This window comes from Gasterosteus aculeatus, chromosome 13, assembly GCF_964276395.1.
Source record: "Gasterosteus aculeatus chromosome 13, fGasAcu3.hap1.1, whole genome shotgun sequence".
NCBI classification, from domain to species: domain Eukaryota; kingdom Metazoa; phylum Chordata; class Actinopteri; order Perciformes; family Gasterosteidae; genus Gasterosteus; species Gasterosteus aculeatus.
In genome coordinates, this window is record NC_135701.1 from 7,803,570 (window position 1) to 7,830,513 (window position 26,944).

At 42.2% G+C, this 26,944-nt stretch overlaps 1 protein-coding gene across 2 annotated transcripts in view; it reads right to left on the reverse strand.

Annotated features, from left to right (window-relative positions):
• Positions 1-26,944, reverse strand: part of dock8 (dedicator of cytokinesis 8) — a 45,773-nt gene continuing 18,829 nt past the window's right edge. For both annotated transcript variants that reach the window (XM_040195064.2, XM_040195065.2), the window contains 40 exons: positions 25,490-25,639; positions 25,180-25,260; positions 24,934-25,096; positions 24,703-24,839; positions 24,436-24,529; positions 23,817-23,979; positions 22,219-22,336; positions 21,874-21,944; positions 21,635-21,779; positions 21,321-21,422; positions 21,045-21,140; positions 20,650-20,884; positions 20,157-20,321; positions 19,875-20,053; positions 19,315-19,407; positions 18,595-18,690; positions 17,989-18,138; positions 17,616-17,729; positions 17,323-17,478; positions 16,856-16,995; positions 16,513-16,676; positions 16,191-16,342; positions 14,835-15,017; positions 14,379-14,508; positions 13,818-13,905; positions 13,625-13,721; positions 12,998-13,132; positions 12,615-12,767; positions 10,627-10,785; positions 10,438-10,538; positions 8,942-9,134; positions 8,191-8,334; positions 7,671-7,802; positions 7,285-7,419; positions 6,990-7,079; positions 6,264-6,500; positions 6,044-6,187; positions 4,723-4,829; positions 2,175-2,345; positions 1-1,647 (listed from right to left, as the gene is read on the reverse strand). In XM_040195064.2, coding sequence (XP_040050998.2) covers positions 1,596-1,647; positions 2,175-2,345; positions 4,723-4,829; positions 6,044-6,187; positions 6,264-6,500; positions 6,990-7,079; positions 7,285-7,419; positions 7,671-7,802; positions 8,191-8,334; positions 8,942-9,134; positions 10,438-10,538; positions 10,627-10,785; positions 12,615-12,767; positions 12,998-13,132; positions 13,625-13,721; positions 13,818-13,905; positions 14,379-14,508; positions 14,835-15,017; positions 16,191-16,342; positions 16,513-16,676; positions 16,856-16,995; positions 17,323-17,478; positions 17,616-17,729; positions 17,989-18,138; positions 18,595-18,690; positions 19,315-19,407; positions 19,875-20,053; positions 20,157-20,321; positions 20,650-20,884; positions 21,045-21,140; positions 21,321-21,422; positions 21,635-21,779; positions 21,874-21,944; positions 22,219-22,336; positions 23,817-23,979; positions 24,436-24,529; positions 24,703-24,839; positions 24,934-25,096; positions 25,180-25,260; positions 25,490-25,639 — 5,415 coding nt within the window. In that variant the 3' untranslated portion in view covers positions 1-1,595. The remainder of the gene's footprint in view (positions 1,648-2,174; positions 2,346-4,722; positions 4,830-6,043; positions 6,188-6,263; positions 6,501-6,989; positions 7,080-7,284; positions 7,420-7,670; positions 7,803-8,190; positions 8,335-8,941; positions 9,135-10,437; positions 10,539-10,626; positions 10,786-12,614; positions 12,768-12,997; positions 13,133-13,624; positions 13,722-13,817; positions 13,906-14,378; positions 14,509-14,834; positions 15,018-16,190; positions 16,343-16,512; positions 16,677-16,855; positions 16,996-17,322; positions 17,479-17,615; positions 17,730-17,988; positions 18,139-18,594; positions 18,691-19,314; positions 19,408-19,874; positions 20,054-20,156; positions 20,322-20,649; positions 20,885-21,044; positions 21,141-21,320; positions 21,423-21,634; positions 21,780-21,873; positions 21,945-22,218; positions 22,337-23,816; positions 23,980-24,435; positions 24,530-24,702; positions 24,840-24,933; positions 25,097-25,179; positions 25,261-25,489; positions 25,640-26,944) is intronic.

Consider the following 26,944-nt stretch of genomic DNA (forward strand, 5'->3'; position numbering starts at 1 on the left):
TTTATTGACAAATGTGGGATATATTAAGTTTTATTTGAGTTCAACAGAACAGAATGCCTGACAAGTAAAAATTCCACAGTTATTAAAACACAACAGGTATACACATAAAAATAACTCATGAAGAAACAAATGAATTTTCCAGATGTTGATTGCCACCAATTTATCTCATAACACCAACTTACAGCAATGGACTGCATGTTTAAAAATAGCTATACATTTTTAGTTAATACTCACATATTCCACAGCTCATAAATAACAGATGTACCTGGAAACAGAGCGGAAAATATTCAAATGACTATCAATGTATATAAAAGTGTATACACGCACTTTTGAAATGGCAAGTGCATTGACGTTACTGTAATACAGAGAGCTGTTAATGGATGTCAAAAGGAAATCAGGTCGCCACTATCGAATACTGCAAAGCAGAAATAAAGCTTTCCTCTGTAATGTATTTTGATGACTGAACAAAATGCAAAGCACCGCTTTGTGGCGTCACTTTTCAAAGTGTTGTATTTCTAGCATCTCTGTTCTTATGTAAGGAGGAATTCAATTTGGCACTCTGTGCATTGTAGGAATTAGACTATTAACAGGTACTGAAACTACTGGAATATACATTGAGATTCTTACAGTGCACTCAGTGACTGAATCCTGCCAACTAAATAAATCATCAATAAAATCATTATTGCTGTTCTTATCTAAAAATACATTTCCATACAATGCAAAATAGTTTTTCATAGCTTTGTAAACATCTTTTTAACTATCTGATGTAATACATCTATATACAAAATGAGTATTTAGAGATAAGCCATGTGTGATGTAGAGCCTCAGATGCATCAATAAGTTAAACTCTTCCATTAGCTACATGACCAGGTACTGTATATTCAACAAACGTAGGAAATTGTGTCTTATTTTTCCAGTGCACAAATCCACCCATACTGCTGCTGCTCTAACCAGCACATTTCATGTAGACACCCAGTAGAATTTCAGAGGCCTTTTAGCACAAAACAGAATCATTTGTCAAGTGAATTCAGTATGGCACCAAAATCCTCTACTCCAAACATGATCTAAATAAACACACATCCATTGAGACATGTACATACACACAGGACATAAGCATTATTGGCACACACACAGACCCTGGGCCAGCAAGGGCCTCAGAGAGGAACTTTAGTCCGCTTATGTACCAACCCAGAGGTTGCAGCATTATTAGGACTGGCAGCTAACTAGAAAAAGAAGAAAAAAAAAGAACTCAACAGCGCCAAAAGCATCTGAAGATTTTACAGTGAAATGCTCTAAAGCTCCATGTTTATATGTGCTCATTCACCTTTTGCCTCCTGTAACAAACAACCCTAGAAATCATACAAAGTGGACGTGCCTCAGACATTAATAAGCACTGCTGGACTGTTGACAAGCAGAGTCCTCCATTGTGGACACAATGCGTCTCCAGCGCAGATAAGAGCAAAAGGGTGTCACCAGCAGCTCCTTTACTTCTCTCTTCTTTCATGTCGTCTTCACGTTTCCTCTTTGGGTTGTGTGACAGCCTCCCCTTCCTCTCCCTAGCGCTCTCTCTCTGTCTCAAAGAAGTTGTGGCATCCTCAGGAGTTTTCCTCCTGAACTTTGCGGAAACTTAGACGCTTGAAGGAATCCCTGTAAGACGGAGATGACAAGTAGATGAGCGACGGCAGAGAAAACTCCAGATAAGGAGTGATCATGGTGAGAAAGAGGAGGATGAGGAGTCAGGGCAGGTAGTTGTAGGAGTAGAGTCATTGGAGATGCATTTCCATGTGCATAACAATACGAGTTGATATACTTTAATACTATGTGTATATGCTGTATGATCCATTAAACTATCAATAATCAATACTATTCATCATATTTTAATGTCATGTTGGTTAATATAAGTCCTCATCCAAGCTAATACTCAAGAATACTGAAGCAACTGATTTTAAAAGCTCTCTGCATGTTGCTGAGTAATTGATAGAACAATCTTAATTTGGGGGATAAGTACATGCTCATCACTCGGGTTGGAAACACATGGAAAGATGATACTTAGTGAGCATTGTGGCCGTGGCATTGGTTCAGCGCTCAATCAGTGTAACATGGCTCTGGTTCAACCATCAATACCCCCCCAAAAATCGCTGTCTCTTTCTGTTTGAGTTGCTTTGTCGGTTTACCTGTTCTCCAGCCGAGGCCTGATGATGGGCTTGTAGAGCTCAGGTATCTTCCTCTCCAGCATCGGCCTCAGGTTCTCCCTCAGGCGGTTGTAGTTCTTCTTCAGCTCCTGCTGGTACTCTTTCTGGTCGAATGTGATCAAGTTCTTATTTTTCTCAACCGCCTCACCGCACCTGCCGGGCGGACAGAGAGCAGCACGGTGTGAGCTTTAGACTGTGTTGTCTTGAATTACATTAGATTAAAAAAAAAAAAGAAACAAAGTCGAATGTACTAAACAGATTTGATAACGATTCTATGCAAAACAATCTTGCGGTAATCCCCCCTCATACCTTCAGAAATGCACTGTACTGATCCACGCTGAAAACATCTCGTAACTACTTGACATAAATTGGACTCCTTTTGCATGCGAGAGCTCTACATGCGGGTGAACAATGGACTTGGCTGTACGGGATTCCTATTTTGGTTCTCTCAGAGTGCCTCAGCTAGAATGTGGGTGAACGATGAAATGACCCACAAGACTGTTTCAAGTAAAAACCAGTCTTGGAAAAATGGGGCAGCAGAGATAAATCTCTAGATCAAAAATGAGTAACAAATAAAAGTAGAGGGCAGGAACGGGGTCTGCCTGTGGTATACTCGCCAAAATACAGAGCAGTCAGCAGGAAATAAGAGGGACTGAGATGATTGCAAACACGTGTGGCGAGTTTATCTCTTGGCTTTAAAGAAGGTAATATGGAAACGGCAATGTCGCGTAACAGTATACAGTAATTACGCTGGGCAATGAGCATTAAGGACACTTCACAAGAAAAAAGGATTTTCTAAGCAATGGAAACCTCTATGGATTATATCTTTGTACCGGACTGCTTGGTCTGAATTTTTAAAAATGAATTGATATACATGCAATATATAAATATCTTTATTTGTGTCAACAGACTAAAGTGTTTGACACGTGCTTCTGTTCAGTCAAAAATATGAATGTGTCTTTCTGTTTTTGTAACTTAATTCATGATTTCTGTGCTGACTTTAAAAGATAATCTCTGTCTGTTACCGGAGCTACATAAACCATAAACAAATTTGGCAAAAGGGGAGATGTGGCCAGACGGCAGCATGTGAGGCTCAGAACGACCTCTCCACTAATGCGTTTTAGAAATGCCATCAATGCCAAAGTCATAACATGTGACATAATATTAGCTATTGAGACCTATTTTGCAATCAAATTAACTTTCAATTTCTTCTGTATAACCCAAAATTACAAATTTGCCATAGAGGGTTCCGTTTTGAGTTTCAAATAACAAGGTACTTCTCTCATTAAAAATGAGATAACCAAAAAATCGTGGGATTCCAAACAACTTCTTGAATATGTGTTTTAATGATTTTTCAACGCAGCTATATCTCTGAACTTGGACTGGTCAATGATGCTATTGTATATCTATTATACGTGGAATCGTAACATAGCAATATAAGATTGTTTCATAGTTTAAAAATGAAAATGTAGTTTGAACAAATGACTGAAATGGGTCATAACGATTCAAAGTCAACAAATACTATTAAGATACCACGTGAGTAGTTTTATCCAATATCACGCATCACCCAATATCACAGTTCATTGGAATATAAATATTTATTTGTGATACAGATCGGTGCTGCTGCCGCGATATAATGCAACCAAGTACGTTGTGGCACAGAAAATGAAATGTTTTGGTCTGATTCCGTACGTCGGATACGTCTTTATGAATGGAGACATTTAATTGAGTGGGGAAATAAAATTACCAACCTCTGAAACGCTGTATTATAGCATAAACGCTACAGTCAAGCAGACTGGCATACAAAGGGTCAAGTGTCAGCTCGGCTGGATTTTGGATGGAAAAAAAACACTATGAAATTAGAGTAAGTATTTGCCAACCTGCTTGTATCAATCAAGGCAGCTGGAATGTGACATGAGGGAAAGAAAATGAAAACCTTCTTTTGGAGGGAAAGTGCAAATGCCCATAAAATGAAAGGACACGCATACAAACAGACGCACACAGACGTCTGCACAAAGGACACACATCTCCTGCACAAAGTCAGCATATTCCCAAGACTCATGGCTGTGGGGTAGAGCGGGTCTAATTTATGATCTGAATATTCAAAATATAATCAAAAGTCTTCTGCAATTCAAGAAGGGAGAAATATCTTCCATATCATTTAGGAAATGAAAAAATATCCTGCGTCATGATGGATGATATTACAACTCTTCTTACGTTATATGTTTAGTTTCTTTGACAAGCATGTAGTGTGCACTTTAGTGCAAATTATCATTTCCATCAGTGCATCTCGACGGACGCTTTGCTTAAACTGCAGGATATCAGTCTCCATACGTCCCCGTTGTCTTTGGTGCTCTTTTATCATCCTACGCCGACAACAATGATGATGACAATGAAATAGTGGGTGGATTCCTTTAGTTTTTTGGGCTCAGCGTGTAAGCTCTAGTTTGGTATGGCGTTTTTCCTCAATATTGAATGACTTTGATGCGGTTTGGTGTCGCTAGGTGGTGATTCTGTGGTTGTAACTTACCTCATTATAAACTCTTTGAAACACAAGCGCAGTTTATTGTGGTGACGGAAGAGCTTTGGGTCTGCTGGGATCTCATTCAGGAAGACCTGGGCCACCTCCAAAGGCCCCTACAATGGGGGGGCGGGGGAAGACAAAAACGAAACAAAACAAAAAAAAGAGACAGCGTTAGAGAGGCAAAGAAAGAGAAAGCAGAAACAGAGTGGAGGAAGGAAAGAGCGGAGGTAAGAGGGGAAGCATTCGAGAGGGCGTGAACAAAGGAGGGAGGCGAATGCCCCTCTTTCAGGCTGGGGAGAACGACTTCCTGCCTGAATATCTAGTGCGAGTCTCCGACGCTGAACTAGAACATGAGGAAGACATCAGATCAGAAAAGGAGTCATGATTAGGCCTCCTGCACGGCTAATGTCACCCCCAACGCCGCATACACCCACCATTTGGCTCCCATTTGCCCAGTTTGAGATCTTGTTATCCTAGCCTATATTCATCATAAAACCACAGCGCGCTCACAGAGTGGCTGCATCACGACAGGCACAGTTAAACAGCTCTGATTAGCATCATAAGCGCATTGGCCATGGGCCTCAGTCCTTGGTCTGAGATGCAGAGCCACACACACACACACACACACACACACACACACACACACACACACACACACACACACACACACACACACACACACACACACACACACACACAGAGAGAGAGAGACAGAGAGAGAAAGCCAGCCTCTTGTGCTGATTACAGTCAAGAGTTATATGTTTACGGAGCTGCTGAGCATTAGCGTTATGTATACAACGATCGGCTTGGAGCGAGGGACCTGTCAGATTAGACGCTGGAAGATAAAGCATAGGGGAAGGGAGTGGAGACGCTGTAGCTGGCTTCATCATTACTCCAACATTCACCAGGCTGGCAGGACCTGGAAGCTATCAGATCAAAGAGACCTCCGGTTCAGCATGCCACGCGGCAGGGACATGAAAGGGAAGAAGGGCCGTGAATTGACGTTTGAACTGAATCAGTCAAAAAGCAAAGGACGGATTACGGTTGTGAAACGGGTGAAGGCTTTGATCACTGTCATGTCTCCCACCTGCACACCGTGACTACAATGGAAACTGTAAATGTGATAAAAGATAAATAGGGTTAAAGTATTCAGCTTTCCTTTTTTTCCATGCACATTAACAAGGAACGTTCCCAGGACAAAAGGGCTATGTGTGATACAAAGAGAAATCCTTTTGGGAGAACAGCAGTCAGTTGGGTAACGCATGAGGTAAGTGATCATTTCAGCTATAATGGGAGCAGGCACTGTGTCGCTCTGCAGTGATTGTACCTGGTTAACAGTGGCTCCCACAGAGCCTTGAAGCAGCATCTGTAACATCTTAGCATCCGGCTGTTCTCGATGTGTGGCAACTGCCAGCTCTCTAGTCTTCTTCTGCATGTCCTCTATGGCCACCTCAATAGGGGTCAGGTCAAACTGGAAGCGAGAGAGAGGTAACACTGTAAAAAGCCATTGCCGCAGACATCCAAACACCACGATCTTCAACGCTTACCTCCTCTTTCTGGATGACGTTGATGCGGGTCTTGATGTAGGGGAAGGCGTGCATGGTGGTGAGGATGGTTTTCCTCTTGTACTGCTCGTAGAGTTCCCCCCGTGGCCGCCCGCTCTTTGTGAAGGGCGTGGTGTACATGAAGCGCCGCAGGTTGAAGTTCTTCTCGAAGTTAGTCAGCCGGTCTTTCATCTCGTAGTCATCAAAGAAGGGCTCCACAAAAGTGATCTGGATATATGCCTGGAGATGGGAGGTGATTAAGTGTTCAGGGGCAGTTTTTTAATAAATGCTAGAAAAACAACACAAATGGTAAAACACCTGTTTTTTTAATGTATCACAGGTGTTTGTTTTGTGTGCAGGTTCTATATCAGTCATTCCAAACTGAATAGAGTACCACAGGTGGGACTCGGGAGGTTTTATCTGGGTCACCAAAATAAATTAACCAAATTTCTTCCATCGTCTTTCATTTAACACGTATATCTGCAGTACACGAGGCAGCCTGAATGTTTGTTTTGTTTTGATAATTGTAGCAAACTTCTTCCATCAAATCAAAGATGAAAGGTTAGTATAGATTTTGCATGTTTTCAATAACTCTTAGCGACACCCAGCCGCCATGTATTTATACATACAGCTTATCCATCATATGTATATTTATGTAAATGTTATTGGTAATATACCATCATTACTATTTTGCTAATAGAGTACAGAGATGAAGCAGCAATAATCTACCTTGCTGGGGTTGAGTTGTTTTCTGTCCACTGGAGTAGAGTCCTTGATCATCACCAACGTTTCTTCTCCAAAACACTGACTGTAGAAGTTCTAGAAGTGGGCAAAGTTGTGTTGTTAGTATACAGTATAGACACAATGTAGATTGAAAAAAAAAAAAATCTTTAAAAAAAAGTGTGGGTCTTGTATTCTGTTCAACTTGAAATCTCATTATCAGATTCCACCAGTCCAACAGCTTTTCACTCATCTTCAATTACACATCAATTCATAACGTGCATATCAGTTTGCACATGTGTACCTCCAGCCTGTGTGATATCTCGGGCAGATGTGTGATCCCCGGCTCCTTGTAAATGAATTCCCGTTCGTCGAGGTCACCGAACTTGGCCCCATAAAAACCGACACGGAAATAGGTTCCAAACATCCTCTTGTGGCCCTTGAGGGAGGAAATGAACAGATTCTATATCACCCTCTAATCAATGTGACAGCTGTAAAATATTCTTTCTCATTATGTTAATTATGTTTAATGACTACTCTGAAGCGGCTATATCAAATATTTTATATTTCTGTGAAGCATCAAAAAATACTACTCATGCTCGTCTTTTTTTCAAGGATCCTTCGTATCTCAAGTCATTCTCAAACGATATTATTTTGTGTTCAAGCTGAATGAATAAAGTGCTGTTTTACCTTCAGAAGGATGTTATCAAAGGCTCTCTTTAGTTTGTCATGAGTGGAGGACAGTTTTCTGAAGTCCCTGTGAGCCTCTAGGACGGGTATGATGATCTTGTAGACCTCATTCACTGTCTCGAAGAGACTACCCTGATGAGAAAGCCATCTGCATGTTAGCATAACCACACAAAAGACATACATACAACGAACAGACAACCAAAACAGAAACAAATGTTCCATAGTATGACAAATGTATCATTAATGAAACAATGTTAACTATACCAGTTATATGCTACTCACTGTTACTCCGATTGTTAATTCTAAATGTAATTATTGCATTAAACCTACTCCAAGGTTGTGGGGTAAGTACTGTTTGGTCCACATCAATGCCCTATCTAAAATTACAGGATAGCAAATATACATCTAGAGTCTTACTTGATTATCATGTAGTATAAAGTTTAAATACATCCACATGTGTCTATGTAAACACCACAATCTAAACATATTCATCATAGTCAGTGCAGCTTCACGGTCTCACATTGCTGAAGAGCTCCGCCGCCTGCTCCAACAATCCCACCAGGCCACTCTCGGTGAAGTAGCGTCCCGAACACACCCCGTCCTCGTCCGGGGACAGGATGTCATCAGACACCGCCGACTCCTCCAGCACATTGGTGGAGATGTTCTGAGGAGAAAATCCGTCAGCTAATCAATCAATTAGCCCCTTTAATCAAATAAAATCAAATGGCTGACTTTAAAAAAGGAGAGGTCCCCACAGTGGGAAATAGAACTAATTTGATGACCATCTAATCAATGACCTGCTGACTGCTGCAGGCTACAATGTCCTGTGCCAAACCTTTGTGACACAGCTCATCGATAACCCCAGCAGAGCAGTTACTGTTATAACTTTGTTCTCAGTTCAGAGGAACAGTCTGTTCCCCTCCCACGAGAGAACATATTCCTTCCCCCCCAATCTTTCAACTTCAAAGGCGCTGTGCTATGCAGTGGAACCAGGGGACCATATTTATATGTTGACGTTTTGAGAGTACAGCTCCCCCATCTGGACAAACAGTCAAATTTGGAAGAAATCCGTGACGAGACATGTGATGTGGTTTGATGAGAGAAGGAGGGTTTTCTCTCAACTCAACAAAACGAACACAACAAACAGATACTGAATGCTTCATTTGTGTGACTGCGACGGATCCTTCTTTCAGTCTAGACTTTTTTTTTTTTTTTTTTTAAATCATTAGTTACTAACTAACTAACTCAGTGCTTTTAGCCATGTTTTCTACCTGGAAGGTGACGCTGCCGATCGGAAGGTACTTGTGATCTTCCAGCATGCTGAGATACTCGGCCACCAGGGCAGCAGCGTGGACCAGACACATAGCCGACTCTGTGTAACACTTCCTGTTGTTGTGCTTCTCTGCCATGTTCTGCAGCCAGGTCAGCCGGAGGTCCGGAGACGTCTGGTAGCCCTTCGCTATCCTGAGGAGGCAAGAGAAGACGGGTAATGTTGTGTTCTTTTCTGATTTCCTTTCTTTTATTTTACTAGGTAAAAGTGACATTGAGATGGAGATCTTCCCTTTAGGAGACAGACTTGCTTAAGGCGGAAGCAAAGAAACAGAGAAATCCAATGTACAAAAAATACACAAGTGACTACGAACACTGAGAAACAATCAAAAAGCTTTTCAGTTTACCTCCCTTATTACTATTCACTATTCTCAATGAAAATGTTTGATAGCAGTGCTGTAACAGACCCCTTTTTGGTATGTACATGAACCGCAGATTAATTACACAGTATAACGTTACCCTCGGATATGCCATCGGAAATCTGCATTTAGGCTTTCCAGTCCCTGATCATTGATAGTTCTACATTGCTAACAACCGGTTTTCAAATGTTCAGGAAAAAAAGGGTTATGTTATGTGATGCGTTATGAGATTATGATGCGTTCAGGTTCTGTTTAGTTAAAATGAGTACTGGGAAAAGGTAAATTATAGCATAATAACGTGTTCAAATGTAATCTGTAAAATAAATTTGCAAAGTAAATGTTGCTTAGATTGTGTCAGATGAACCTTGAATTCCCCCCGTGAACGTTTTTAAGTTGCCACGTAAAGAGTGAATCTCAAAACAAAATGCGTGCATGAGTGTAAGTTGGCAATTGGGTGGTTTTGAGCTTTTATAGGAAACAACAAAAAAAAAAATGATTAGCCTAACAGCATGGGAATAAATCTTAAACAGTCTGAATGAATTTATTTATAAAGCAGGTGAGTCACTGTGCCATGCAAATGAATGCAAGCATCTGGACACCAAATGTCTTGTGCGTCAATGATCCCTGTGTTCGGGAGCTCGGAGGTAAACGTTGGGGTGAGTCGAGGTAAGTGTGTAAAGCGACTGGGCACACAACCCGAACCGAAAGGTGAGTGATAAATTGCACACGTAAGTGACATTAGAGCACGTTTAGGTACAGTGCCTGAATCGACACACGGCACATGTATGCTCTCTTCGTCCCACCGTTTCCCCTTTGTGTTCTCAAAGACACACAATCTGTTGGTACGCGCGCGCACACAGTTTACATTTGCATATTCAAAAAGCCAGATCGGACTAAACTGCTACCACATGGTTACCATAGTGAGGGCACCAAATAGAGACAAAACAGCCCCGACCACAGAGAAATAGGAACCAGCAGCACAACAACAGAGAGAGAAGCCACAGGGTGATGAGAGAGAGGAGGGGAGACAGGGAGGGACAAAGAGGTAGTAGCCTTTCAACATTGACGGTGTATCTAACCTGTACATGAGGTCCATCAGCATCTCAGGGTCTTCCTGGAACTCCCTCATCTTCACCGTGTCGGACAAAATACTGTTGAGGTTTCGGAGAAGCTCGTCCACCTGGAAACAAAGCCAAAGAGAACCAGGAAGCAGGCGTGAGGCTCCAATCCGATCAACACCGGCGATGCAACGCAGCCGTGTTTCATACCTGTGAGGGCAGCTGAGTGTTCTGCATCTCGGTGTCCTCCTCTGCGTAGGCCAGGATGGTGCGAAGGGAGCGTCGCAGGTATTCCTCCTGGAAGTCTGAGGACTTGCCCACCAGCGAGGCCAGAGACATCGTGACCTGCATCTTCACTCTTGAGAAGTTCTGGGCGAAGACAGAGGGGACCGTGTTAAACATTTAGCAGGCCTAAGTTTCTTTATTTTAAATATTATTATCAACGGTACAGACCGTTTGACTCCATTCATTTCAAACCTGACCTTCAAGTGTGTACGCACAACTTTTTTCCGTGTATGCAATTGTTAAACGTTATTATATAACGTCTAAATCCTTCCAAGTCATCCAATATAGCGTCATTGGAAACACTAAGCTCATTCGAGTTATTTATTGCCTTTTGACAGCACACAGAATAAGGCAACTGCCACAGATATATTATTATTCAACTGAAAAAGGATACCACACAATAAATTGGTAAACTGCTTTGCTGTCCTCTCGCCACATGTTGTGTCCCCTGCCACCTCCCTTTCCTTGTCTCTCCATCCTTCACACTACCTGTCGACCATAACTGACATCCTCTGCGGTGAGGTGTGTGTGAGTGTGCATGTGTGAGCGGGAGTGTGCCCGTGATTGTGTGAAGTCCCATCCATCTCCAGCATGACCAGCTAAGCGGGAAATGATCTCCCATTAGCAGCGACATAATCACCCATGGATCATCTCTACGGCCCCATTCTGTTCAACTGGGCATGGAGCCAAAGCTCAACCACCCATCACTGCCCTCCAACTCGGTACGTGCGTGTACGTGCGCTCAAAACAACCTTAAATGATAGCTTATGTCAACGCGCAACCGTCTTTGTCTTTTACTCCTTTTCTTTCTCACCAGCCCCCTGTTGCTCTCTTTCCTCTGTTTCTTTTTCTTTTTAAGTGATTTTCTTTTCTTCATTTTTGGAAGAAAACAACACCGGGTATCATCAGGTGTTGATGATGATGATGATGATGATGATGATGATGACCGTGTAAAAGATTGACCGATGAAAAATGTGTGTGTGGCACACAGAGAGGAATAAAAAAAGTGGATGAATGGAGAAAAACATTAACAAAGGAAGCGGAGGAGGTTCTGAATGAGTGAGTCATATGGCTGCTTTGCTAATTCAGATCACAGCTCTGTCTGTATACACCATATAAACAAACATACGCTGGGGCACGCAGATGGGAAATACTCTTCTGAAAATGCACTCTGTGTGCGTGCGTGTCTCCCACAAGCTGGCGTCTGACTTTCATTAAAGCGTACAGACTGTAAACACAGGAAATATTGACTACAACACCAGTTATCGACGTACAAGAAAAAACGAAATAAGACACTTAATCCTAAACCTGTCTTTAATTTATTTATTTCCTTCAGTCACTGCTTCACCTCCTGCAAAAACACCCGTCTAAGTCTATTGTGATTTCCACCTTTCCGCCTCTGTCAAACTCTCTCGTCGTGTGCCCATGAGACCTACACATGCACACATATGAACGAAAACCTCCCGCGCACATACACATGCACGCGTTAGTTTAAGAGGGGTTGGAACATTGGCGACAGTGATATATCTCTGTGCTCTCGATTCAGAGACACATCCTTCAGCAGAAACCTTCTGCAGCACGCTCAAAATAGACCCGGAGAAGACATTAAAGCCGAGCAGAAGAAGAAAAGTGGAGAAGACAGGCTGAGATGTTGTGTGACAGACTCCCGCTTCGATGCGTGTTCAAGAGCACATGTATCGTAAGCCATTCTAAACTCTCATGTGCACTTACATTTTATTTGATCTGACATGAATGCAATTTATTCTGCAAGCTTAGATGTTGGATAAGGTTTAATCTGACAAGAAGGTAACACATGCCTGACATTTACTCTGTGTGTATCCTGACAACCCATTGGACCATATGCACAGGATCATCTCTATTGTGTGTGTGCGTGTGTGTGGCTGTGTCCTTACGCTGGCATTGCTGTAGCTGTATCTCATGATGAGGTAGAGGGTGGCACAGGCCTGGCTCCTGTTCTCATCCACAGGGCTGCTGCAGTACTGAAGCACCTTCTGGCACAGGTCCGCACACTGCTCCGCCTCCTCCTCAAACATCAGGTCCCCAAACTGCACACACGTACAGACAGATTAAACCAGGTATTCAGTCACGAGCAGATATTTACATAAAGAATTCTGGCCCGCATTAACAGTTTGCCACCCCCACGAGTAAATAAGAACATTTCATTTAGACACTATTTGGGTTTTGTTAAAATACACACACACCCTCCAGAATTTTATGTGCAACACACACACACACACACACACACACACACACACACACAGCAAAATGAAATTACCTTTACAACAAGCGCTCTGAGCGTGCTGAAGGTGTGAGAGAGAAACGTGCTACTCTGGTTGCAGGTGAGGGAGTGAAGTAACACCCTCAACACTCCGCCGACCACGCTGTCCTTGCACTCAGCCAACGGCACTGCCTGGACAGGAGACATGAAAAAATGAGCAAATCAGTTTCAACTAGACGTCTACACAGAAATATCTCAACATAAGTCTGCAAGACTGCGTGTCATATGTGCGGATGGTATATTATGCAGTCTTTGTGCTCCACTCATTAAACGTGGTGTTCATTCACCGCAATAAAAACATGGCTCTGCACTTTACTTGTTTTCTACTTCTACTCTGAAGTAAAAAAACTTCTGCTTTGCTAAGACCAAATGCTTTCCAGCAAGTTTAAAAAAAGTGGATCGGGGTTTAGTCAAGTTTCTAATAAGGAATTTTGTTGGTGTTCCAATTATCCATACATATCGAATTATAATTTGAATAGGGTAAGCTGATCCCGCAGGTCTTTCTGCATATGCAAAATAATAATTGCAATATATTACCAAATGCCAAATTATCAACCGAACATTTGCAATGTTTCTACTTTCTGTGTCAGTGTGTTGAGATATTGCATGGGTGCAGGTTGTTACCTGAACAATGGTTTCCAGCAGATCCAGCACTATAAGGTTAGCCTCTGTGGCCAGGTTTCCACTGATAATAGCCTCCTGGTCCAACTCTGCTTTAGTCCTGATGGAACACGTGAGAGTAAGGAAGATATTTATAGAATAAAGCGCAAAAAATACTGACTGATTAAACGTTTAAAGTCTTCAGGTTTTAACTTACTTGTCCTGTTTGTCGTTTGTCTGTCTCCACTGAGTGAGATCTTTCCTCCATCGTAGATTCTCTCTGTGTCCCATCGTCCTATCAATTCCTGTGAGGGGTTGAAAAGCAAATAGTTACGTAAAGAAATCAAGTAGTGAGAAAGCTATTATGCATGTTTGCTTAAATACATGTAATGCACTGTATCATAGGAGTCAATGCAGTCCAAAAGAAATGACTAATTTACTACTATTCATTTTTATTTCCAAAAATAAACAAACATCTCGAGCTTACTTTGACAGTACCTGGTCTGCTTCTACAGCGTATACTCCTATTTTAAACACATAGCAGACATAAGTTTCCAGACTAACCTGCGAACCTAAGCACATCCTGCGCAACTTTAAATTGGTTCTTACGGGGACTTGCTGACCGCACATTTATAAAATGCTGATAACATTCACAATATTTTGTCCCTATTCCCAATTTTATGTTACTAGTTAATTCCAGTTCAAAACTGGGAATTATTTCAGAAAATGCATATCTAATTTTGACAGAAAAGCAATTCCAAGAGAAACGACACAACACCTCCACCAACTCGTTTCATCATCTCCCCGCGGGCTCCCATTCCTCCCAGCAGCGCTTCTTCCAGCTGCAGCTTGGCCTGCTGAGATTTCTGCAAGGCCTGGGTGCTCACTTTGTCACTGCTCTGCTTACCCTGCAAGCACATAGTCACCAGCTACAAATAAGTGTATACAATTATATTATTTTTAACGCTTTGCATTTATCCTGATGTTTTATATGATACACAGACACCCCCAACATCCATGATGCACAGTAGAGCTGTGCATTATTTAAATATGGTGATTCATCATCCAACAATGGAATAATATCATGACAAAAATAAATCATACATTGTGATATCAGGACGCACAAGGATGTTGTCTAAATTGATAAAAATCAGCACATACAAACTAGAATGAATTGAAAAATCTGGTGCAACTGCACAAATACAAAACATGGTGGATAAATGTGCAAACTGACCCCATACTCGAAGCAGGACACGCAGATGGTGAGCAGTTCCAGCAGCTTGTTGAGCTGCGAGTGAGGCATATCTACAGTCCAGCGCTGGATCAGGCTCCTATCAGCGTTCTTCATCACCCACAGGAAACACGCCAACAGATGGCGACTGGTGTCGGCTGCCAGGGTGGCTACGGATTTACCTTGCTGAGGAAGAGCAGCGAGACATACTGATACAGTATCCAGTAGCGCTGACTGAACACACATGACACATGCATCTGCAGTGTGTGCACCAACATCAAGGGATGCAGAACACACAAAAAAATCAATTAGAATAAAAAGATGAATAAAAAAAAAACTACATTTATTTTAATGGTGTTCTAAATATATTACAAGGGCTCAGATAGAGAAATGCTTTAACCGTGATGCTTTACAGCACGATGAACTAGCCGACTCTGCCGAAGAAACGCATCCATAACACTGTGAGTGGTGGTCCCCCGCGTCATCCACTCAATCATACAGCGTTTATAACAAGCGTAGGCGTACAGGTGTATTATTCCCAAGCTTCTGTAAACCAAACATCTCTGGCCACTGCTTTCCACACAGGCTTTAGTGAAGTATGGTTCTTTTCCCCATCTTAATAGACGTTAAATCTACCGCAGATTAATTTACCGTCATTCCTGTGATGAATGAATCGCTTCGATAGAAGAAAAGGGCTACTGCTGCTTCACTGTGTGGCAGATTTGATGAATGTAGCCATTAACTTCCTAGAGCTCTGGTGTCCCACCTGGAAGCAGGTTTCCAAGTCTCCGTTTCATGGCGGAGCCGAGTGAAACTCCCCAGAACCAACTCAAGATTTGTGGCGTATAATCAAAAACCGGTTCTTTATTTTAAAATAGAACTTCATGTGAAGAAAACATAGCAGTTTCTGACATTGTTGTTTCAGGGGGAACTGGCTGAGTTGTGAAAAAAATCAGTTTTTCCCACAATAGTACTTCATGTAATAACATACAAAGGACTGATAGATCTCCTGGAGAGAAGCAGAACAAGAGAGAATGGCAGCGTTCACTTTTAGTGCCTGTGTTGTTGCTGTAGCTGCACTTGATGGATGTGTTTGTCAAAGAAGACGGCCCTGTTCACTTATGATGGCGATGGCTTCCCATAAACCATCTCCCGCAGATGTGTGTGTGTGTGTGTGTGTGCGATTTTTCAGGATGGATGAAGTGTATGTGTGGCTGTGACAGCCAATCAATCTACCCCAGTGTAGCTCACCTGTTAGGAGTTAGAATACTCCGACACAATCACACACTTTCGAAAAAATAATAAAAGGTAAAATAAAATAGGTTATCAATTTATCACAGATTTATTTAAAAATTTTACCATGGATGCCATGGAGACGAGTGCATTCCGTCCCAGTGTGTTGAAGGGGTTCCCGGCAATCGCCATGGCAACAGACTGATTGATAGGTGGGACATTTTCAAGGTCATCCTCTGTTCCGCCAGGCTTGTTTTTTCCGCCGCGCGTGTCAGAAACTACGGAGACCAACAGGAGTCACACATACATGAGAAGAGAGCCCGGAACAAATCGGATTTAAATCACAGCGTTTACTGTGCAGAACTAGGAATCAACAAGAACTTCACATTTGAATTGAATGACCACCAAATATAGCTATTGTTAGCTGTGTTTGTGTGTGTGCATATACCAGTAAAATCCAGATAGTTGGTGGAGTCAATGATGATTCCCACCAAGGAGAGGTAGAGAGCAGCCACTTTGGCTCTGACCTCCTGTTTAACACAACGATTGTCGAGGTCATGTGAACACAGCAGGCTGTAGATGGCATTAATGGCCTTTCTCTGGACTTTTCCCCTGAAAACACAAAGTTTCATTCAATCCACCAGTGACCTCACAAGTATACAGGATTTAAGTACATAAGAGGTTATTTACATTCTTTGGTACGTTTGAATGTTGTAAAGTGTGCCTCGAAAGAACTCAGACAGAATAGCTTTGGAAAAACGAGGCAATAAGGATGTAAAGACTTTTAATACCCCTCTGACTCCATGTCTAGGGCGGCACTGAGCTCTGTGAGCAGCAGACCGGTGAGGTAGTGCTGCTGCTTGAATTCCTGAGAAAGCTCAAACAGCCCCAAGATTCTCTGCTGCTCCTGGAAACTACACGAGCTGGAGGTCTGAGTGGAGAGATGAAATGAAGCAGTGACGGACCAAATAGAGAGGCGCGGGAACATAACATGGCGACAATTCTTCCCTAATGCAACATAAAGCACTTTTTTTTTTAAACAGCTCATTTTAAATTGAATCCCATCTAATCTGCTTCATTGAATGACTTCCCCAACTCCCCTTTTTAATTCACCTCAGCACCCTTTATAGTTGTACTTTTCTAGATGTTTTCTCTTTAATGGAAGACATAAAAGGGAAGAGGGCCCTTTTCCAGAATATTATATTTACTGTTAATGATGAAACAATGACCTAAAAGTCTGAATAACGAGAGGGCAGACCTGGGAGGAGATGGATGGACAAGGTGAGGCTGGAGCAGAGCCAGGGCTGCTGAAGAAGAGACTCAGGTTGAGGTAGTGCTCATGACTGCACAGGATTCGCAGGAACTCCAGACGCATGCTGATCAACGTTGGCATTGACAGATTCTTAGCCGACATCTGTATGTCAAGTGAAGATTTTCAAAATGATTCTATATTATCATCAGGCGTCTCTTTTAGAATCTTACATAATATAATTCCCTGAATACACGTATCTTTAGACACACACTGAAATGCTTTTGGTTGTGTTATTCTACCTGGTTGCAGTAGTTTTTCACCAGCTGAAAGACAAATCCACGGTCCATGAGAGACAGCAGGTCATAGAGGAAGAAGGCCAGGCTGATGTTGACTTTCTCCGCTTGCTCCACTTCCTAAAACGACAACAATCAACTATTTGTGAGCTGCACCTAGCGGATCTTGCCAGGCTTCTAGCAGTGAAAGCAGAGATTTGGTACCACAGAAGCAAATATAATTAGGACTTCAAGCTCAGTGTTGTTTGGAGGACAATGGCAACATTTAAACAGAGGCTTCTGCCAAAGACCAGAAGAAACAGGGACGCAAATGAGTTTTACACCCATCCGACTGACTGAAATGTTGATGAGCAAAACGTACAGCAATCACAGGTCTCACCTTATGTTGCTTGACAAGGATGGCCCCAATCTCAGCTGTCACCACGGAGACAATTGTGGTGATGTCATCTTTGAAGCGGTCAGAGAAGCGGCCCCTCCGGGGGACACTGTCCTTCTCAAGATGAGACACATGCTGAGCCATGCTTTTCACCTGTTAGAGTCAACCATGCAACAAAACCAGTGCAGTTATTGTGAGAGTGATGAATGTGCATTCAAATAAAGAATTTTTCAAATAACCTGCCATCACTCTAACCAGAGTGATCCTTGAATATCTATCATCTTATCTATCATTATCTTCCATCCTCATTTATCATTAGAATAAGAAAGATGCTTTTTCTAAATGAAAGCGGGCAATTTTAGTCAAGTAATTGGAGAAAGAAATGTGAAATGAACTGAAGGGAGAGTGATTGTGAGTGATGATACACTTCCAAAACTCCAAATGGGTGATAAATCGTCTAGCCACTCGCCAGATGTGTGGCCTCGAGGTCGTGTGTTGTTTTGAGAGAGTGCTTTTCAATGCTCCACATACACCCTAACACGGTTTTGTCTTCGAGCTGTGTGTCAATTAAAGAAACACCCTCCGGGATATTTTTCAAAGCACACTGACCAGCAGCTCAAAGAAGAACCAGGCATATTTGTATGCATTCTCTCTGCAGACCCCGGTGCTGACGACCATCTGCAGGGCCAACTCCTCATGAAACTGCTGCAACACGGAAAATACAAACACTGGTGAAAAACAGCCTCCCTTTGGTAATAATAAAACAGACAGACAATCAACAAGTATTTTCTAAATATCAATATGAATAAAATTTGAAATACTTGTTGAGCTTTGAACAGGAACAAATGTTAAACATTATTCCAGCGGAATATTAAGGTTCTCAGTGTCACACTCCCACCCTGTGGTAACCACAGGGAACTGTCTTTAGATTAAGCTGTGCCGCAGGATGTTTAAGGTCTAAAGCCTAGTTTATGCTTCTGCGTTTTCAGAGCGACGCAGACGCAAGACCCCCTTGCGTGCCTTTTCACACCGCAACGACGCAGACGCAGAAGCATGCGCCAGGCTTAAGTGTTGTTCAATACATAATGCTAGCAGTAAGAAGAATTATTCAACAAATATGGTTATGCTATGGATAGCATTATTCGGTGCAGCATTGAAAACATGGTTGTACAACTCAAATTTAAATATGTCTTGGACCGAATATATCAATTCATTTTCAATAACGCACAATTAATCATCAAGTTGCTCTGAACTATATTTATAAACCCGCAATGTATTGAGTAACAAGCCATGACGGTGGGAAAAAGTTAATTGGGAGAACATTTTTACCTTCCTGTTGGAGGGCCTGGTGCTTCCTGTGGAGTTCTGGTGGTTGTTTAAGTCCACAATGGTGGACATGCGGCTGCCTGGGTTGTTGTGGCCCTGAAGACAGAAACACACAGTTTCCATCACATTAAACCTGATGGATGCATTCATTAGAGTGGGCTTCTAGTGGCCTAATAGAATACCTAATGTACTGTGGGGATGAATAGCAAATGTTTTGTGTGTATGTGCAAGCCTGCTGGGATATTTACATACTGCACTGTGCGTGCGTGCGTGTGCCGTTTGTCAAATAAATAAAATGTGCATTGGCCTGGGAAAATATGGACTTTCAGTGAAAATTGTCCGAATTTATGTCACACACTTTTTAGGTCAATGCTAATTTTATGGATCATTTTTAAGAGCCTTTTTTTCCCCAGTGGTTACAAATTCGCTGAAAAATCCCCAAACTGAGCGTAATTCATCTGACACTCAAATATTGTTCTTGAATTCACTTAAAGTCAGGGTTGGGGAAGTGTGGGTGAATTATGAGAACAGATTACAGGAGTGTTTAGGGTGTACCCCAGTACCTGGGCACAGAGGATGCTTTTGACCTCAGCATCTTCAGCAGAGCTATGTGGGGCGGGGATGTCGGGGTTGCTGCTGCTGCGGATTCTGGATTGGAGGAGCAGCATAGAGCCGACTGTGGTTGCTGTGGCCCGACCCATGGTACTGTAACGGCTCTCGGCAGATGGTATACTCCCTGAATCTGAACACAGGTGAATGGGTAGACAAAAAAATAAATCAGACCAAATATAATCAAAGGAAGAAAAAACAAAAAAGTTAATATTTAGAAGTTATAAAGTCAGTACCTGCATTCTGCATGTCTCGGGGGGGATCAGGCAGACGAAACACCCAGTAAAGGTAGGTCGCCAGGAGGCTGTTCCTACCCTGCTGGTCCCTGATCAGCTCCTGACTGTTATGAAGACCGTTGACAATAGACACCACTGATTCGAAGGCTATCTGGGCCAGATTGGCTGTGGGACACGGACAAACAAAAATGTTAGACCTATGATGTCATAAATATTATGATTGACAGAAAATGTATTCAACAAACTTTAAACAGCTCATTATCATACATTCAAAGCTGTTCCACAGTGGTGTTTAACTGTAGTTACAACTAACCAATATTTCTAATATTGATTTAAAACCTAATAATGAGCAAATAAGAAAAAGAATGCAAGAAACTCAATAAAACACAATAGGAGTCCAAGGGTGACCATATCAGATATTTTAAAACAAAAGAGCAGTAAATTCTGGAACAAGGGAAAGTTCAACTTCCTTGCTGAATAAATGAATGCTCACCAGTCTGGCCAGCAATGACCATGGGCTGCATGATGAGCGTGAAGAGTTTATCAAGCACCAGATGGAGGAAGAGGACCAGAGGCTCTAATCTGGAGGAGGCCAGGGATATGATGCTGAGCTTCAGCTCGTGCTCCAGCTTGTTCTCTGGAATCTTCTCCTCCCTGACTCGTAGCGGGAATGTTGCGCCGCCTTCCAGGGCATGACAGAGGGTGAAGAAACGCTCCAGGTGGTTGTCCTGGTACAGAAGAGAGATGATTTGTTGCAGTTTGGTACTTTCGACGGGAAGCAGAGATATAAGATAAGATACAAATCACAGAAACAATAGTGAAAAGACAGAATGTCAGTGATGCCTCAGGATGGACATCTTACTACACTTGTGTGCAACCTCTCCTCACCTGTGTGTGGACAGACGAAACGGCTTGGATCTCGAGGTTGAAAATCCCTTTGTGACCTTCCATCCACTTGACCGGAGGATTCTGAGGAGGAAGTTTCTACACAGCAGAGACACAGGAAATGTAACTAGGTACTCTCCTCCATGTCTGTACTCTGTCTTGAAAATGCCAATAAACTTTAATGAATACTTGCTGGCTCCTTGGCATTCACAAGCATGATGTTGACATGAAGAACGTACATCTACAATGTCAACATAAATGCAAAATAGATGCGTTTACCTCCGGCGTGTGCAGTGAATAGTTGACAGGTAGTCGCTCCAAGACAATGGGCAAACAAAACTGACCCGTCTGCAGTCTGTCATTATTCACAATGGGCAGCCACTAGATAAGAACAAAATAGTTTGTAAGCAGAGCGCACTTTAACATTTAAGGCAGGTTTATCTTCTGATAAATTAATTCATATGCTGCAGCGTCTATTTCTATGAGTCTGGGGACATCCAACCCATACAAGATACTAGGCAGAGCAGTACTTTGAGGTTACCGCTAATATCAATGGGTACATTTAGAAATATAGACGGGAAGTAAAATCTTACAGAGTATCCTATGAGCGTCTCACAGCTACCACTCTGGTTCTGTTTCTGCTGGCAGCTGATGTGGTTGAAGGTGAAGAGCAAGTGATGCCTCTCTGTAAGACGAGCTGGAAGAGCCAGCTTCACTTCCTCATAAAAGTCTGGAGACCTGAAGATAAATCAAAATGAATAAGGAGTTATAGAGGATGAGTGAGGGCGAAGGGGGAGTTACAGTATAATGTGCCTCAGTAATGTGTACTTGCTTGTTATGGTAGGTAACAGCGGTGTGGACTTCTTGTAAAAATTCAGGGCCACTTGATTTCCCAAAAATGACCTGAGAATGGATGAGGGGGGGGGTGAACAAAAAGAAAACACAGGAATTTGTTCACAATGGCACAACAATGCATCAGGAGGCGATCCTGTAATGATCTGGATGAAAAGAATAATAATTACTAGCAGAGCTCTTCTCAGTGCCTTAACTGTGAACATTTCCTTTAATTTATTTATTGTTGTTATAATAATTAAATTACAGAATGCACACAATTTCACGAGCATATCCAGTGAAACCATCAGGATAAATCAATGAAATTTAAAACAGGAGCACTCACAGGCAAAGAGCAGCATGGGTCCTCGCCGCTCATAAACTGCATTTTGATGCTGATGTTTCTCGCTGATGTAAGCCTGTTGACAAAGTTTAGCCTCTGCGGGTAGACGTAGAGCAGGTTCCTACATTGACATAGGGAGAGAAGAAGTGTCACGAACGCCTCCTGTTTAATAAACACATGATCATGCAATGCCTTTCTATTATATATATATATATATATATATATATATATATATATATATATATATATATATATATAAAATGAAGCAGTTCCAATACATATCACTAGATGGAACCATCTGTGCAGCAACATCTTGGTCATGACAAAAATCCAGAGAAACAATAATTCACCGTGACCTTTGGTTTTGAAACCAGGCTGTAATCTGTTGAAACCTGGAATACAGGGAAATACCGAAGACGCCTTTGAACAAATGCTCAGAGAATGTAATGTCAACGTGTTGACACACTAGGGCTGTCAACGAATATTCTATATTCGAATGTGAAAATTAATATTCGAATGTAAAAGGAAAAAAATGTTTAAAACGGCAGCGCGACTGTCTGCTTAGCGGGCGGGCGCGCACCCGACTACTGTGTATTGCATGAATAAAATAGACTAGATCGGCTACAAGTTAGTTTGATTATTTGCCGTTTCATGCCAATGAAAAGTTCCGTGTTTACAGCACAGCTCGCTCGGAGCGTTCAATGTCGGTACTGTAAAACTCAGTTTCAACCACTGAATGAAGCCTGACGTATTTGGAACAAGAATCGCAACCTTAAACTGCTTGCACAAAACTCTTGATAAGAACTCAGGTTTTGATTATTGTTGTCGTTCATTTCAACCGCTTTGCGCAGAGAGCGAGAGAGAGAGAGAGAGAGAGAGAGAGAGAAGGAGCGAGAGTGCGTGTGTGCGAGCGGCCATTAGTTAATTGGCCGCTCGCAACATATTACCTGCACAAAAATTTTAATTTTTGCATGTTGTTAAATAGGTTTAAATAAATTACCTATACAAGTAGTTATGTCTCGTTGTATACATTTGTCCTGTTATTGACGTGTCTAATGCCCAACCAGATATTTAAATATATATATTCGAATATCTGTCTTTTTATAAAGCGGATGTTGGAACGTCCTTTTTGAGCAATTTTGACAGCCCTATGACACACACAACGTTACTCGTGTTTTGTTAGGTGTCAAAGTATTTCAGAGTCGTGTGTTGTTTAAACCTGTGCTCACACAACCTGTCACCTTATTGTTGCCACTACGAGGCCCTTTTACAGCCTGGATGGTCCTAAAAATAGAAATAGCACTAGAAAGAGCAAAGCAGTGTCAGCTCTCAGGTGATCAGTACAGCATGTTCATGTTGCCTCTGGTCTTGCACACTGTCAGTGAGAGGAAACTACACCTCTGCGGTTGTTTTTAAAAAAAACAGATTTGTATTTGAGCCTGTTGAGGGGGAGTCACTTAGCTGACAAGAAAAATATATGAAACGTAATCATTTCCTTCCTTCCTGTGTGTTGAGTATCTGTGGGTAGAATACATAAAAGGTGGCGCAGCGGCCAAAGGAGTGTGGGACCATTCCATGTTACATCATGCCTTCTAACCCACCGGTAAATGTTGTGAGGGACATACACCTCACTGGATGGGAACTCGAGCACTTCCTTGATTGGCCGAATGTTTTTCTCAGCCACCGGTATCAGCGGGATGAGCTCAGTGGACAAACAAGCCAGTGGTGTGTCGTGGATTGGAGACATGTCCAGTTTTATGGAACCTAGAAGACACAAGATCAGTCAATTTCCGCATGCGTCGCATTAAATCCAGTCATCTCACTTGAATTCTCTGCATTATGAATACACACATATATTTTTAAAAATAAATGAAAAATCACAGAACTCTAAATAGTTTTACATTTTGGGAAAGTGTGATCATGCTCGGTCTTGCTAAAAGCAAGTTACGTCCTTCTGTTCAGCATGAAGCTACAGGCAGCCTGTGGTTAGCGTAGCTTAGCATAAAGACCAGACATGGGGGGAAACGGCAAGCAAGCTTGCTTAGTCTTTCTCCAGTGCAAAGCTAAGCTAACCGGCTACTGGCTCTAGCTTCATGAGTAAGTTGGACAAGAGACTGGTATCAATCTCCTCAACGATCTGAAAGACCGCTGATGAAACCAGAATGTAAACGTAATCCCTCAATTAATAAAATCTGAAAACATGTGTGGATGTGATCTGACCTGATATGGTCTTGACTCTTCTCTGTGGAGTGGAGGTTTTCTTGATTTCAGACAAGAACTTGAGCAAATCCTCATCACTCAAACGATCTCCCTCCTGACACACACAAACAAATACACACACATTGAATACATACAAAATATATTGGACAATGTTTTTACAGCGAAGTCATTAAGGTAGAAACATATTTTACACCCCCGATGGGATTTAGTGTTTCATCAAAGAATGAGACAGAAAACAGTCTCTTTGTGTGCAAGTAGCGTTCTGACCTGTTTAAAGATGGTGCTGATAGTGATGGTGGCAGGTTTGAAGGCAGACACGTTACAAAATTGATCATCAATGGTATTGAAACGTTCAGAATTCCTCCTGGGAAACTGCGCCCTGCGCTCCATGCTGCTGGATTTACCTGGAACAATAAATACGCACACGCCTATAAACAATCCATGGGAATGCGCACCACAGTCATCCCATTCATTAGGACAAAACACACAAGCACACACCTCCTTTTAGGCTGTCTGAGTCGGTGACGTCGCGCTCCAGCGTAGCAGTGGAGATCACCTCCATGATGTTAACAGTCGCCCAGGCGAATGGCATGCGATAGCGACCAAGCCTCTGGCAGAAAGTCTCCGCCTGACCTCGCAGTTTCTCCAGCTTGTCCTTGTTCTGAAAGACCAAAACAAGGTGTTTGAATGAAGGAAGTAAAAAGCCTCTTAGACTTGAAGTTTGAGTGTTTAATGCCACATTACCTTTACAGAGTCACATTCCCTCAGTGTCATGTAGGGGTCAGCACAGTCACCAATCTCTCCCTGCTGGAGAACCTTTTCAATCTAAAAAACACACGAGAAGTTCATGGGCCATTAGGGCAGCTCAGAATAATCAAAATACACTCATCTATCAACGAGCCAGAGCATTAAACTGAATTACAGGGTATATAAAACCAATTCTGGGAATAGGACTGAGATATTTAAAGCCAGGGTTAAAATAGCAGAATCCTTTTACAACTGCTACACAGTTGTACCTAGGACATGTGAACGGGTGCTACGGATATAATTTTACCTTGATGACCAGGTAGATATCTGGGGACGGGTAGGTGATGGAGAAGATCGCAGATCGGGCCAGTGTAGACTGGTCCACGTGTGGAGTGTGAGGCTTCAAGATGTTTTTCAAATGTTCCGAGTTCAGGTCGAAGTAGAAGTTCTCGGATATCTGAAGGGAGACGGAGGTTTTACTCTTCACCACATTAAGGATTTCGTTAAGAAAATATTTGACTGATATCATAATCAGGACATAAAACAAATTTCACTCTGAGGCATAATGTTTTCCAAAAATTAAGACGACAGGAACAAGTTTAGAAAAGGCTTTTGGACGCTGATCCCAGAATACCATCTGTTTAGGATTTTGTTCCCGTGTATTTTTATTGATATTCATCAACCATAATCCATTAAATGGGATTAAAACATGCATGCATAAATCATCCATTTGTTTTTGTATGAAACAAAAAAAATGTAATGCCAAGCACTTTGACAATTAAAGATAAAAACAGTGAAATAATGTATGCAATTAGAGAGTGATCCTTTCTTTACTGAATGAAAATGAAAAAAGGCTTTACATAGTCCTCTCCTTTCTATCGACCTTGGGCGAGGAACACAGCCATATGTCATGGTCTGGTCTGGTCTGGCCTGGCCTGGCCTGGCCTGGCCTGGCATGTGATCATTTTTACTGGAAAGCCATGAAACACTCTCCTTCATTCTGCCGTCCCAGAGGACCGCCGTTATACTGACCACACCAAAGCAGACTGCCGGCCAGCCAAACCTGCATCTGTTGTTAACTGGAATCCTCAAAACAGTAACGGTGATCAGATTTCAGACTCCGCAAAGTATTCTGAGTAAAATAAATACATTCATTTTGCCAACTGAGGTCTGACAAGTCAGAATTTGTGAGGGAAATGCCGCCGGTCACGTCAACATGAGGCACGCTTGCCACAAGAGTGAGAGTTGCCTCATACGGACACATGACTTCTTGGAATCCCAGAAATGGCTCCCTCAATAATCAAAACCAGCTGACTTAAACAGCATATCATGCTTCATATCCTTATGAATCCGGACAGAGTGCCAAATGTTCAAATTCATATGCAATTCTAACCACGTCCCCTTGAGGAATTAAACGTAAAGCATCACATTTTGTCCTAATGAGAAACAAAGCGTGTAATAGCCCATTTTAACATGACATGTTTGTTAGACCAGAGAGGCTATTTTCTAAACTGACACGCTCATGACCCCTGAAATGTTGCTACTGTGTGCCACGGTGTTGCGTGTTGCAAGACCCCCGTAAGAACTTTTCAAAGAACTCTATAGGTGAATAGGAATTTCTTGGACAGACGTCAGCTAGCTTCCCCCATAAAGTTCACAGAGCTTCCAGAATCCGCAGTTATTCTGCTCCCTGAGGTTGCCGCGTCAGTGAATAAGTTCGGATCACTCGCTATGTGGTCGGACTGCAGTCACAGTCCAGTAA